The sequence below is a fragment of the Sinocyclocheilus anshuiensis genome, unplaced genomic scaffold (assembly GCF_001515605.1).
Source record: "Sinocyclocheilus anshuiensis isolate Anshui unplaced genomic scaffold, SAMN03320099.WGS_v1.1 scaffold1051, whole genome shotgun sequence".
Classification (NCBI taxonomy): Eukaryota; Metazoa; Chordata; class Actinopteri; order Cypriniformes; family Cyprinidae; genus Sinocyclocheilus; species Sinocyclocheilus anshuiensis.
The window spans coordinates 135,602-149,560 of NW_015546234.1; the positions used below are offsets into that span (position 1 = coordinate 135,602).

Below are 13,959 nucleotides of genomic sequence, written 5' to 3' on the forward strand. Positions count from 1 at the left end.
TATACATGAATATATATTTATACATGAGCATATTCCAAAATAAGGTTTTGTCTGATTTAGCTCAGATTTAGCCCAAAATATGGGCACACACACACGCACAAATACACAAATAGCAGTGAACACACACACCTGGGTTGTCCATCTCACAGCCCTTCTCTAAACAAACTGTAAACAGTGCTGCAGCAGAACACAAGGAGGGAGAATGAGGGGGAAAGAAGAGCAGTGGGCGGAGTCTAACTCAGCCTGTATCCTATGAGAGTCCTGGCTGTTGAAAAGAGGCGTGGATTGTCGATAGTAACATCTGTGCCTGTGTCATCAGAGAGAGAGAGAGAGAGAGAGAGAAAGGAAAAGACAAGGGGTTGGTTGAGCTTTTGTATGAGATAGGCTGTTGAACAGCAGGGAGACGTTGTATCTGTGTTTACCGGTCAGCCGAGGAGGATCGCTCACACTGGCTCTCAGATATGGAAGCATTTTGGGACTGATGTATGGCATATTTATTTTCATAATGAATAAAGTGACATCCTTGAATTTACTTTCTTTTCAAGCATTTTAGAGAAGATCCTTTGCGCTTCTGGAGCCAGTCTTGTTTCCTCTTGAGGGATGTAACATTAAACGGACCATAAGCGAAGGCATAAAGGGTAAGTTAACACAAGCAGAGTTGTTTCAATCTCATAACAGTCTGAAGGAACGTTTGCGGTGCGATTTTCCTGTGCTGTTCTTTAGCTGTGACGGCAGCTGAGCTGTTTTATTAGCTCGTAAAGCCTTGAAGGGCAGGTGTGCGTTCTCTCACTGAGGGCTGTGGACGTGTACGGCTCTGCAGTGCTAGCGTGTCCACCAGTTTTTAGCTGTGGTTAAGGTCACAAGGCATGCAGCTTTCCTTTAATCATCTGAATTATGCATACACATAATAAATGAGAATATTAAAAGGGTTGCATGCATCCATTTTAATGACTGGACTGGGTGAGCGGAGATAAAGAGGTCGTTGAGAACAGAGATCACCTTGAAAGCTGAAAGGAGAACAAGTTGTTTGGTTGCCTTACTCCAGCATGAGTGATCATTTTCATGGTATCTTTCATGCTCTGAGCTGTCATATTGAGATCGCTTATGGTCTTTTGGTTCAAAATGATGCTGTCACATCTGTTTCAAGCACTACCCCAGCCTCAGAGGTATCTGGGTTAAGATTGAGGCAGTTATGGTTTCAAAGCAGTAGTTTCTGAAGCTTTATATGTCTCTTGACCTTTATTTTACTTTATTTTTATTTTATTCTTTGATGTATTGGGTCTTTCAGCTGTAGAGCTCTGGATGGTGTCATTCATAATTCATGTGAATATTCGGGCTGAAATCAGGGGAGATTTCTACTGACCCATCAACTATCTCATAGGATAATGGATAATTTAAATATTCAATGTTTTTTAATAAGAGGGTGGGGCTCACCTTCTGGATTGCAGGATTTAAATTAAGCTGACAGATTCTCATTTCACTGAGTCATCGGAAAATTGTTAGAAGTCATCAAAAATGCAAGTTAATTATTTTTTTTATTGTGGTTGTCCTTGGATTAGTGCAAAAAAAGTGGGTTGAATGCTGGTCTACGATACATGTGCTGGTTGCCATGGCAACAGCAGGGCAAGGGAGGGACTGATAGCATCCTCAATGCAACGTTTTGCTACACGTGTCACTTTTGCCATATATTGCTCTCACATCACTAAATTTATGATATGTTTTGTCTGTGTTGTCATATTTATGTCCAAAGTGCATAGTGCAATTTTAAATGATTTTGTTTATGTGAATGGAGAAATATTGACAGGATGCAAAGTGTATAAAACCTATTTTCTCGCTATATATCTGAATGTATAGCTCATTATCCTTGTCCGTGAGGATATCTCTAGCCTTAAGGAAGTATAGGATCAAGTTAGCATTCACAGTGGTCAATGGAGTCAGCGAGCCACCATACATCTGAGTCAGGTGTCATTTCCTGACAGTCAGGGTCTCACAGTTCACCGGTATCTCACCACTGAACTCCTTCCATCTCTTATCCATGGCCAACACAACTCTCGTGGGCCCCAGGCTGAGGCAAGTTCAAACTACCATCTGCAAACATAACTGCTGTCTTTGAGCTTCTTAAAGGCAGAGTAAGTGATTTCTGGTAGCCAATGTTGATATTTGAAATCACCAAAACAAACACGCCCCTACCCCAAAAGGGTCTTGCCTCTATTTTGATAGCTCCGCCCCACATATACGTACGCAACCCAGGCAACGATTAGTTCTGTGAAACAAAGCAAAACCAATGTTACACCGTGTCTACGGACGTGAGCGGCGCGGCACATCGGCCCGAATCAGTTTTCTAAAGTGTTTTTGAAATATCACTTACTCTGTCTTTAATGTGAGCTACATTGACTCACTGTTTCAGGGCTTTAGCTGTTTAAACCAGAACAGTGCAGTAAAATGTAAAATCAGGCCTTGCTTTTGCTAAAATGCATGGTTGGCCACAGGCCTATCAAGATAGACTATGTAGACAAAAAAATTATAATTTAATTATTAGGGTTGGGTTATTAATTATTTAATTATTGAGTAATATATATATATATACACACACAATAGGGCTGTGTATCACCAGCAAAGTCACGATACGATACGTATCACGATACATGACTGCACTGAATTCTTAGAAACCTCGCACTTTTCTGCTCAATTTTAAACGTTTTAATTTTTTTTTACAAATTAAGCGTGGTCCACTGCTGCACACGTGCCACAATATCGATACTGGGCCAGCTGTATCGATACTCGTATCGTCAAATCTCTGTGACGATACATGGTCGTATCGATATTTTGAACACAGCACTAATACACAATACTGGACAATTTGTGTTTTTAATATACTTTATGTAAAACTGTGTATGTATTAGCCAATAATCAATATTGTGCATCACTAAGAAAAATGCATATTTACATTTAAAATAATATGCCAGTAATTTGAGTTTAACTGGTTGTACACGAGTTAGTGTTGTGTTTGGGTTAGGGCCAGGGTAGGATAATGAACCCCTGATAAAAGGTCACCATTCTGTTAAACCCAGTTTGGCCTGGCTTCTCAGATGGGAGTGTCGGAGGAATGCTCATGCTTTTGCTCATGCTTTTCACAAGTGTGTGTGTGTGTGTGTGTGTATGTGTGTGTACGTGCTTGTGTATGCAGTTTGTGCAAGTGTCGAAAGGGGGGATGGTGGTCTCATTGTCTGCAGAACATGTTTGACAGGCTGTCTGCAAGGGGGAGCAGCTATTCAAAACTCTTCATCTTCTCCTCCTGTTTTTCCTTCTAAATTACCCCTGACAGGAGGGAGTGTGGAATCTGAACCCCAGCTTTGGGTTCACGTTGAAGGAATCCGTGCCTGGCTCGTGCTGTGAAGCTCTCTCCGGTCTTCCATCCAGATACTGTGTTCCTTAAAACATGGGGGGGAGATGTAGCCGTTAGCTTAATAGCTACCACCACCCTCATGATTAATGAAGAGCTTTTCTCACAATCGTAGTGTTGTTCAACACCTCTTTTGAAAGCTTCAGTCTATATCTCACTCTCCAGGTGAACAAGTCCTCATGCAGAGGAGCACTCAATGGTTCCCCAGTGCTGCTCTCCACAATGTTGATTTAAGAAGCTATTTTAAGTGCAACCAGCATTATCGGTGTGTGAAATGTGTGCTGGGCTGAGAAACGTTGACCCCGTCCCAAATGACACACTTGATGTGGACTGGCTTTGTGGTCAAGACTGTAGACTGTCGTGTTTGTCATTTTAAGTTTCAGAAGGGTGCATCTTTTAAACCTTTTGTTAACCTTTGTGGACTTTACAGTGGAATATTACTCAACAATCCTTGCATCAAAGTGTAGATTTGAAGGACAGTGAGGGCTGACATTGTCATTTGGGACACTTCCATTATTTTTCAGTTTTTAGGCTAGGTTTGACTGTTTTTATTTTAATTGAGAGTTTTTGTTTGGTATCAGTATTTATTGACCATAAAAGCTGGTTTTATCAACTAGACATCAAGTGTAGACTTGGGCTAATGTTGTCATTTGGGACATGTCCATTTTTTTTTTTTCGATTTCTATGGTAGGTTTGACCCCTTTTCTTTTCATTGAAAGTTTTGTCCTGGTATCAGTATTTACTGACCATATAAGCTGGTGTCATCAACCAGGCATCACTGTTTGCTACTCAATAATATCAATGTGTGATGGCCATTACTTAATGGATTTTCACATCAATGTTGATTTTCAGGAGCAAATTGACTTGACGTTATTCTTTTCAGTGACAGTTGGTGATTTGTTGTGACATGAACAACATCAACCATTGATGATGCAACAAAGTTGAGCAGAGGATAACCATATGCAAATAAACAATGAATGCAATGACTATCAATGGGAATGAAATCGAGTAGGAACGTGACTCAGAGACACTGTGACATTTGTGATTTAATCACTGTCAGTGTGAACACTTTCTAGTTGTAGAATTAAATTGTAAATGCTTCAGACAAGTGAAATGGCATGCTTGCAGCCATAAAACAGATCAACACATGGCCTGTACATAGTAAAAGGCTGCTACCCCTGAATGCCCTGTTGTCAGCATTCTGAGAGAAAATCTGATTTGGCAGTCACTCCCAGAATGGTCCAAGGGCACTATGTTATAATGTAATTTGCACCCCAGAAACGCTCCTGTTGACTCTACGTTCAATACAGTCATGTACAGAATCCAGGCAACCAGTATAAACAAACTGCAGAGTTATTTCATTTCATTTTATTTTTGTAAAAAGTGATGTAAATTTTGGCAGATGCTGTTGGACTAGGGGTTCAACTTATTCTGCTTTAACTGCCACTGTGGCACTGCAGCATTTGTGGCAGTGTGTTATTTTATTTTATTTTAAACTGTAATATTTACTAGTGCTTTTTTATTTCATTTTATAAAAACAGAACTATAAATGGTTGCAGACACTGTCTAGGGATTATAAGTGTTTATTCTGCTTTAACTGGATTTTCAGTGTAATCGTTGAAAGCTTTTCTTGGTTTGTGATGTTTCCATAGATCTTAGCATTCTTTATGAAACTAGGCCAAAAGAGGTATTCAGTTTACCTGTTAATTGAGGATCACTAATAATTGCCTTTATTTTTTGCTTAACGGTTTGCCTGGTACTTGTAAAGTTATGTGAAAGACTGACTCATTCTTTGTGGGTTAATACACAAAAGAGAACACAGCCAGATAATTTTGTGATTTTTTTTTTTTGTTCCACAGAAGTTCCACCATATATTATAATAAGATATAATTGGCTTGTATATGTTGATGCTTGTTATGCAGTTTTAAGCCTTTTTCTGTGCTGAATTCTTCATGTATAATATAAAGTATCCCCTAGCTAATCCGGGCATCACTCCAGCCAAGTTATCTGATTAAGTGCACTTAGTTTTTGCTGAGTAGGAGCTGAGAAGAGAAATGGAAAGATGGATGGAGAGAGAAAAAATAGAAGGATGAAATGGCCTTGTTTTGTACAGGCCTTCCTGATGGGGTGAGTGAGGGCTGTTCAGCCTGTCACAGTGGATAAAGACAATGTCGCTACATCCTGACACATGGCTCTCATTCTTGTCTTTTAACTTTTTCTTTCATTTCTCTTTTATTCTGATGACCTGACTGACTGGAATGATGTTTATGTTGATTTCCAAACCAACAACAGACACTAAATGGCACTGCATCGCCACCCTTTGTCTGCAGGTGTATTGTTACTATAGTTGGTTTGGAATGACTTGGGTGTGTGTGACGCTTTAAGTTGAGTAGGGCTGGACGATATGGCCAAAATTTATATTGCGATATATTTCTGAAAAGTGAAAAGTGCTCAGAGTTGCTGTAGAAAACAGAAAAAAAGAGTGAGCAAAAACAAAAACACATGTTGCTAGAGACGGGCTTATTGAAAATGCAAATTCATTCTCTGCCAGCAGGAGGCGCTTTTGGAGCGGCAGAAACAGCTGTTTCCCCGGTAACAGCTGTAGCGCTCATAAATGCTACTTTATCAGATAAAATGAATATGCCATCGAAAATTTTCTGAAGACAGTCGGTTCCCGTCAAAGACACATAATAAATAATAAATCATATAAAACACCCGCGCCGCGTTTTGACTTTGAAACGTACAGTGCTCAAACTGCTCATGTTTATTCACCGATGTCAAACTGTCAAAGCCTTTTGGAAAATCTATTTGTGGCAGTCAGTGTTGATATTGAAGTATCAAATAAATAAATGTATGGGGGACACTGTTAATGTATATTGAAATATTGGAAATGTGTTTAAAAATCCTATCACTGTTAATTGAAAAAAAAAATTATATTGCAATATATATTGATATTGAATTATTGTCCAGCCCTAAAGTTGAGTCACAATACATACAGCAGAATGTAATGAAATAAGTAAACGGATACATACAAATAAGAGGCTAATGGCACACAAACAGCACATTCTATTCAGTAAATCTGACTGAATCCAGGTGATTTAAGCCATTTACAGCTAGAGTTTGGGTTCTGTTTTATTTATTTGTGTGTACATACAATCTAATGTGAATTAGAGAAAATAATTGTCAATGGCCACACCTGATAACCATTTTATAATTTATGGCAGTTCAGATGCAGATTCACTGACAGTGTTGTAGTTACATTGCTGATTCACTTACTCACTACTTGTGCATGTGGTGTGAAACAGTCTTTAGCATTGTGTTTTTCAAGGAAGATGGACTGTTTCTATGACACAAAAAACAACAGAAGCAGTCAAACGGGTGTTGGATTCGAACGCAGACTTGAACCCAATTACCATTAGCGCCCTGAGGACACAGGACGAGTGACAAGAGTGTGGTGAGGTGGCAGTAGGGTTGTGCAGAGCTCAGCTGGCTATGTGTGGAATGTGGCCTGTCAGGACAGGCCCACGGGGAAGATAAACCCTCAGCAGGGGCAGAGGTGAGTGAGTTGGAAGATTAATGCAGTCGCTGTATTGATATGAACACCAGTGGGCTTACAGTAGCGATCTACACTAAACTCCTTTGTATAAATCCTTCAACAGTACCCCTCTCCCTTTTTATTGTCACAAATGACAATTTGTGGTCTTAGGTCTTAGTAACCGAAAAGGCTTAGTAACTGTGCTTTCTCCTCATACATTTTGGCCACCGAAATTGTGCTTTTCGAAGATGACAAAAAAAATAAATAAAATTTGTAATGTCAGTAATTTAAGTACTTCTGAAATGCTTCTACTTCCTTCTAAGGACAATGTTGTCGAGAGTTAGGGAAGCTACTATGAAACCGTAACCTTGCAAGATACGAGCTACATGTGACAGTACAGAGTGCAACAGTTGGGTTCTAGAAGTACTGTTCATTTTCTCCATTGGGTAATTGATTTTGAACAATAACTACTAAATCTTTGAAGAGAGACCTACTGTGAGTGTGAGCTACAAGATCAATGGCATATGCTTTTGTTGAAGCCACCAGCCTGCATTGTTTCAACTTATTTTTTAAATAATCATATTTAACAGCTGAATTCCTGCTTGATTCTACAGATAAATCTCCACCAATCAGAGAATCGGGACAAGCAAATTGCACAGAAATAACTCTTTGGTTGAGTTAGTCTCCCTATGCTCTCAAACTACTTAAATATTTGTAATTAATATATTGTAAGGATTTTGACAATGCATGACAGTAACTATACACTTTTCAAAATAAACAAGCGGTAGTGGCACTACTTTTAGCTAGTTACTCCTCAGCACTGGTTGGTAGAGCTGTGACATCTGTCATGAAATGTGTTTTTCTCACTGTATCACCTTCACCGGCTTCTTGTTTATCTTCTTTAGACTCATTTGTTATGTTGTTGGAAACTTTAAACAATAGGGTTAAAGGGGTCCTGTTATGCTTTTTCACTTTTTCAACTTTAGTTAGTCTGTAATGTTGCAAAGTTACAAAGCTCAAAGTCCATTCAAAGGGAGATATTTTATTTAACAGAAATCACTTTTCAAAAACTACAACGAACGACTCGTTTGGACTACAACGCATATTTTCCGGGATTTGTGATATCACAAATATCGACGAATGGGACGAGACCTGGTTAAGCTGCACTAGAGAAGGCAATGAGTTTTATCACTATGTCGGAGACACGCTAGCTTTCCCAAGGCAGACGAACTTAGAGTGGTTATTATAACCATCCGGGTTTAAATCGCGCTCAAATTGATTTGATATTGACACAATATTTACACTGAAGCTCGCAGGCGGCTATGGTAAGGGGCGTGATGACATTTCCCAATGAGGCGCCGAGTGCTGCCAATCACAACACACAGTAGCCCTGCTAACCAATCACAGCACTTTTCGTGTTTCAGAAGGCGGGCCTTCATTTGATACAGGAACTATTCGAGCCGTTCATGCCAGACTGGGGAGAGAGGTGTTGTAATAATGTAAAATATGTGAAAAAAGAATGTGTTTATCGAACAACCTAGTATGAGAACCTGTTCTAGTACACCCCCAAAACAAAATCAAGACTTTGTAAAAGAGCATAATAGGACCCCATTAATGTTTAAAGAATGTAGTCTCAAGGTAATTCGATTTTTTATCGTATTTCTTTTTGAGCTCTGTGTTTTACTAAATGGAACAATTACAGTCTGCAGTCCATTTCTGATTCTCCTGATAGTATCTGTTTGAAGTTTCAAATGTGTCTCAGTAAACACTTAAGACTGCTTGTTCCTGCTCATGTGTCTTCCAGCTAAGCATACCTTGCACCTCTATGGAAATAACAAGGAAGTGATTCACAGTAAACTCTTGACCCCACTGCATTTCCCTCTAATGCTGCAGGCTCATACTGTACAGCCTTCATCAGAGTCGTTTGGATCAGCAGAAATTAAATATTGCTTAATCATAATCCGCCTGTAAAAGATTAAACGGCGACCCCTATGGCAGTCATGTGGCAGTCATGTTTGTTTTTTACTCTATGCAAAGCAGTCAGGTCACATGACCGCCTCTGTTGTGTGAGCTAAATAGGAAGAAAGGAGAGATTATATTGTGTCAACAAGTCATAAGTCCTCCACATAGTTGGTTTCAGTTTAAAATATGGTTTGTTAAATGGCAATATGTGAATGCAATAAAACTGTGAGTGAATTAAAATACCATGTTAATAAACTAAAAAATAATTTCTTTCTTGTGACAGAACATAATGGACATATTTTATGCATAACACTGAGGTTGGTTTGCTAGCACTTCTAACCTCACTGCTACTTAATGATGCAAATTTTAGATTAGCATGTTGTCAAAATGTAGGCTGCTTATAAATGCATGTAAATAAACAGTGATGGAATCAAAGATCATATTAGGATGTATGAGGACAGGTTATAGCCTTTAGTTTACATAATTGCTTAGTCAAACATTTTGCGGTTTAGTTCTCTGGCATAAAAAAGCATATAAGTTCTCTGATTGTTTCGGTCAGTTCTATTAATGGTTTGTGACTTTGCCAAGAAATAATGTTTTAAGAAACATTTAAGTAAATACTTAAGTAGTATTTTTGTCTTAATTTCCAGTAAAACATATAAATAAAAAATGCACTCATATTCATTGCATCTTCTCTGAAAATGGGCCTTATTATCATATACAGTACAAATGTTTATCAGTTTAATTGATTTTTTTAATCCTAAGATATTTTTACGGAAAGACAAAACAGAAATCTTAATTATTTTAGCTGTATTTTAATATATAGTGTAATTTTGTTTTTAATCAAAGGATATACATTTATTTAATTGATTTGTGACCGATTGAATCTGACTAAAGACACTTGTATTTGTCTGATGTCAGTGAGAATGTCAAGACTTTGTAACAGTTGTTGATTCCACTTTGGTGAAAATGGAGGTAATTTGTATGTGCAATTAATCCTCATTCATTTCATCATCTCTTACTGTTGCCGTTCCAGCCATAAATATATAGTTCAGTCATTAAAACTCTAGATGGTGCAGGCTGACAGGTTGTTAATGTAACTGATGATATTCAGAGAGTTAAACGACTTGGCACAAGCTGATTGGTTCATGCTGCATATGCAGCCAATGAGCTTACTGCCTTGCATTTATATGGCTGGCTAGCATTCACTAGAGATTCCTGCAGCACGCTTTCAGAGTTTCTCTGAAACCCTTCACCTTCCCCAGCTCCACCTCTATAGATCTGCTACGGGTTATTTTATATGCTATTTGTGCAGCAGCAGTATGTCTTAAATACTCACGGCACATGTTAAATCTTCCGAGAGTTGTCATGATTGAACTACCTTCCTCTGGTCAGGGCCACTTGCAATGCAGCTCTCCATTCACCACTTTGGAATAAACCACAGCACAGATTTCCAAAAACTGGGCAAGACATTGGGAAAAAAAAATACCCAAAGGCTGGATTGGCCATATCTGACGCAAAAGTCCAAAATCCACCCAGTCCATGTTGACTTACAGTAAACACAGACCGTCAGAGTTTTGGCACAGAGTGGATTTTCAAAAGGAATGTTAGAGATTTGACAGATTTTGGAAATGTAAAAAATCTTAATCTGACAGAAAATCCTGTTTTCCAGTAAAAGTATAATTTTTTATAATATTGAAATAATTTTAATAAAAACAATTAAATGTAATAATATTTTTTATTATATTAATTTTATTTTTAATTTAGAATTTCTTTAGTAATATCTTGATATTTTTTAAAACTTGAAAAAAGCAATGAACAAACAAGCAAAAAATACACATAACCCTCATTAGATTTCTGCTTAAAAGAAAAAAAAAGAGCTACGAAAAAATAAGTTTAATTAAAATAACAATAATATTAATTAATATCAAAAATTATATTAAGAAAATATCAGTTAAACAACTCAGAAATCAATTAAACAAAAAGTTTATTTTATTATCAGCTTGGAGTCAGCCAGAGGTTAGGCAGAGAGCGAGTGTTGTTGGTGTGCCAGCAGTGGCGTAGAGTTTCTTCACAGCAGGTTAAAGGAGTCCAATCTCACTGTATACTGCAGGGCCACAGGTCTCTTCCACAGGGCACGTGTTTTGATGTTGCACCACAGTAGGGAAGGAATGCATGGTGGCTCGTGATCTTTCGTGGACTGAGGGATGATCTCAGAGTTGACCCAACCAGATCTCTCCTGTCGGTATGCAGGATGTCAGTAAGTGCAACCAGACGCTGACTGCTGGGTGAGGCGAGTAACGGTTTAGAGATTGAAAGAAGTCTCTTGTGCTCACCAAGGCTGCATTGAAGTTTGCAGTTGCAGTCGGGATTCGACCAACTCCAATTTCAGGGAGGGGCAGCTGGGAATTCCACTGTGGCAATGGATTTGTGGAGGGGCGTTACATTCAGCTGTACTCCAGCTGTGTCGATTTATATTGGTGACCGACAGGCGGTGAAGGGGCATCAGTGCCAGACTCGCCCACTTAAGGGAAGACTTGGCTAGGAACGTCTACATCTCCTCCTGCATAATTTGAAAACACTTTCTCATCCACTTTATTTTTTTCTTTTAAGTTCCTCGTTCCTTTAGTTTTTCCTAGAATAATCCTCAATCTTCTTCTGTCAGGTTTTTATCTGGAAGTCTTGGGTGTTTTCCCACAATGTGTTTCTTAGTGACCTCAGGGCAGCCATCTGTGATCAGAATCATCTTCTTTGGCCCACAGGGCAAACGGTTCCCCGCTTTATCAGCGCTGAAATGCCTCACAGGTGTTTGCACACACCTGCACGTCTGTACGTCTCTCTAAGGCAGAGAATATTGCTGGTTTTGCAGATTCAATGTTGCGACCGTGTTGTTCATTGTTCTGACCATGTGTTGTTTGTTTGTGGTTCCATACCCAAATGCAAAGCTGTAAAGACAGCTGATGGACCTTCTGCTGCTAGGCTTGAGTGGCATATGTTTCTATAAAGTGAATTCTGCCATACACACATTGTTCTTACAGCAGTTGTTCATTTTTGGAAAGTATGTCAAACATAAGAGGCTACTCTTGGATTATTGAGGTTATTAAATGGCAATAGGGTCAGTATGGTTTAGATTTATTAATTTATTCAAAAACACAATAATGCAACTCATACATAAAATGACGTGAATGCACCTTTTCTTTAAAAAGCATGTTTATATGTTGTGCATTAAAATTTTATTTTATTTATTCATTTTATTTTGTGGTGGCAGATGTCAGATGTCAAAATTGTCAGGGTGATGCAACTGTCCTTATATTATAATAGGGAAAAAAATTAAATTATAATTAAATAATTATAATTAATTAAATTTCCATTTAAAAATAATTTAAAATGTAAAAAGAAAACCTAAATAAATAATTTGGCTTAATTGTCATTTATATACAACAATTTTATTTATATATATGTTAACAAAAAATAAAAGAAATAATCTTAAAAAAACAACAACAACAAATCTTAGAAATTTAATTTTTGTACTGTTTCGTAAAACTTAAAAAAATAAATAAATAATACCAAAGATGTAATTATTATAATGTAATAATTACAAAATTAAAAATGTTCATTTTAATATATTATAATAATTACATCTTTGGTATTATTTATTTATTTTTTAAGTTTTACGAAACAGTACAAAGATTGAATTTCTAAGATTTGTTGTTGTTTTTTTTTAAGATTATTTCTTTTATTTTTTGTCAACACATTTATTGTGACTTATTTGTCATTGACCCAATCAAGTGACTTAACTTGCAGTCTTTGTCTTCTTATTTGTCATGTTTGGATCTTACAAAGGCTTTTTATTTTTGTTTGTGGTCACCCAGAATTTCTTTCTATTGTCCTAAATATAGATGTGGCCCCGACAAATGTGGATGCAAGCTGTGTTAATTTGCACAACCTCTGTAATCCTATGTAGAGAGTGATGCATTGTGGTCCATAGTCACTCCTGTGATGTGGTTAGTTGGAATGAGCCAATCTGATGATTACATGCACATTATGTGACTACTTGTTTTGGTGTTGACTAGGCCTAGCAGAGTCATACTGGGTTGACGTCTTGATTTAGAGTTTTAGATGAAGCAGAACTGTTAGATCATCGGGTTGTTGCCTGGACTTTATCAAGGCTGATGAAAGTCTTTGTCCTAAGAAAAGACGTCATGTCTTGACAATAGTTTTTTCTCTTTATGTTTTCTCACAGGGCTAAGTGACCCAAGCGTAGCTCCCTACCTGGGGGAGGACCACCACTCCCTCATTCCCATCATCCCTTGAGCCCCCACTCTGAAGCAGCTATGGCACCACGGAAACGCGGAGGTGGAGGGCATGGCGTGTCCTTCTTCTTTTGCTGCTTTCAGAGCAGTGACCACCCAGAGATCACCTACCGTCTGCGGGAGGACTTTGCCCTGCAGGCCATGGAGCCCGCGCTGCCCCTCCCCAGCTATGACGAGCTGGATGCCATGTTCTCAGAACTGGTGGTAGGTGCCAACTTTTAACATTTCTGTACAGTTTTATATCTGCTGGTAAGACCAGTGAATTTGACTTGTATATTGGCCAGGACAATTAATCTGCAATCATTATCATATCATATCATATCATATATCATATCATATCATATCATATCATATCATATTGATTAGTAAGCATTTTTTGTTTTAAAACCCGCTATGGTTATCACTAAACTAATATTTTGATTTGTTGATTATAGAGCTAATTAATGAAGTACCAAACCATAATTTTCCATATACTCAGTCCCTCCTTGTTTGCGCTCTAATTTAGTGTAATTAAAGAGCTGTAATTGATCCATCAGATGTGTTGTCTTTAATCCTTGCTTGAATAGAAATGGCAGCAGTGTGGCGTGTCTCTGCCTCTCTCTCTCGTTTACTCCTTCATCTCTGCCAGCTTCCACTTTGCACATCAATGGGTCCCATTGAGTGGCCTTGTGTGTTAGACTGCACTGCAGGGTAATTGCTTGTTTTTGGTGTGACCCGCTCTTAACCTCTCTTTCCCTGTACTTGGG

At 38.2% G+C, this 13,959-nt stretch overlaps 1 protein-coding gene across 1 annotated transcript in view; it reads left to right on the plus strand.

Moving 5' to 3' along the window:
- Positions 1-13,959, plus strand: part of daam1b (dishevelled associated activator of morphogenesis 1b) — a 78,353-nt gene that overhangs the window by 23,817 nt on the left and 40,577 nt on the right. The window contains exon 2 of the mRNA XM_016503454.1: positions 13,144-13,417. Within this exon, the coding sequence (XP_016358940.1) occupies positions 13,235-13,417 (183 nt within the window). The 5' untranslated portion in view covers positions 13,144-13,234. The remainder of the gene's footprint in view (positions 1-13,143; positions 13,418-13,959) is intronic.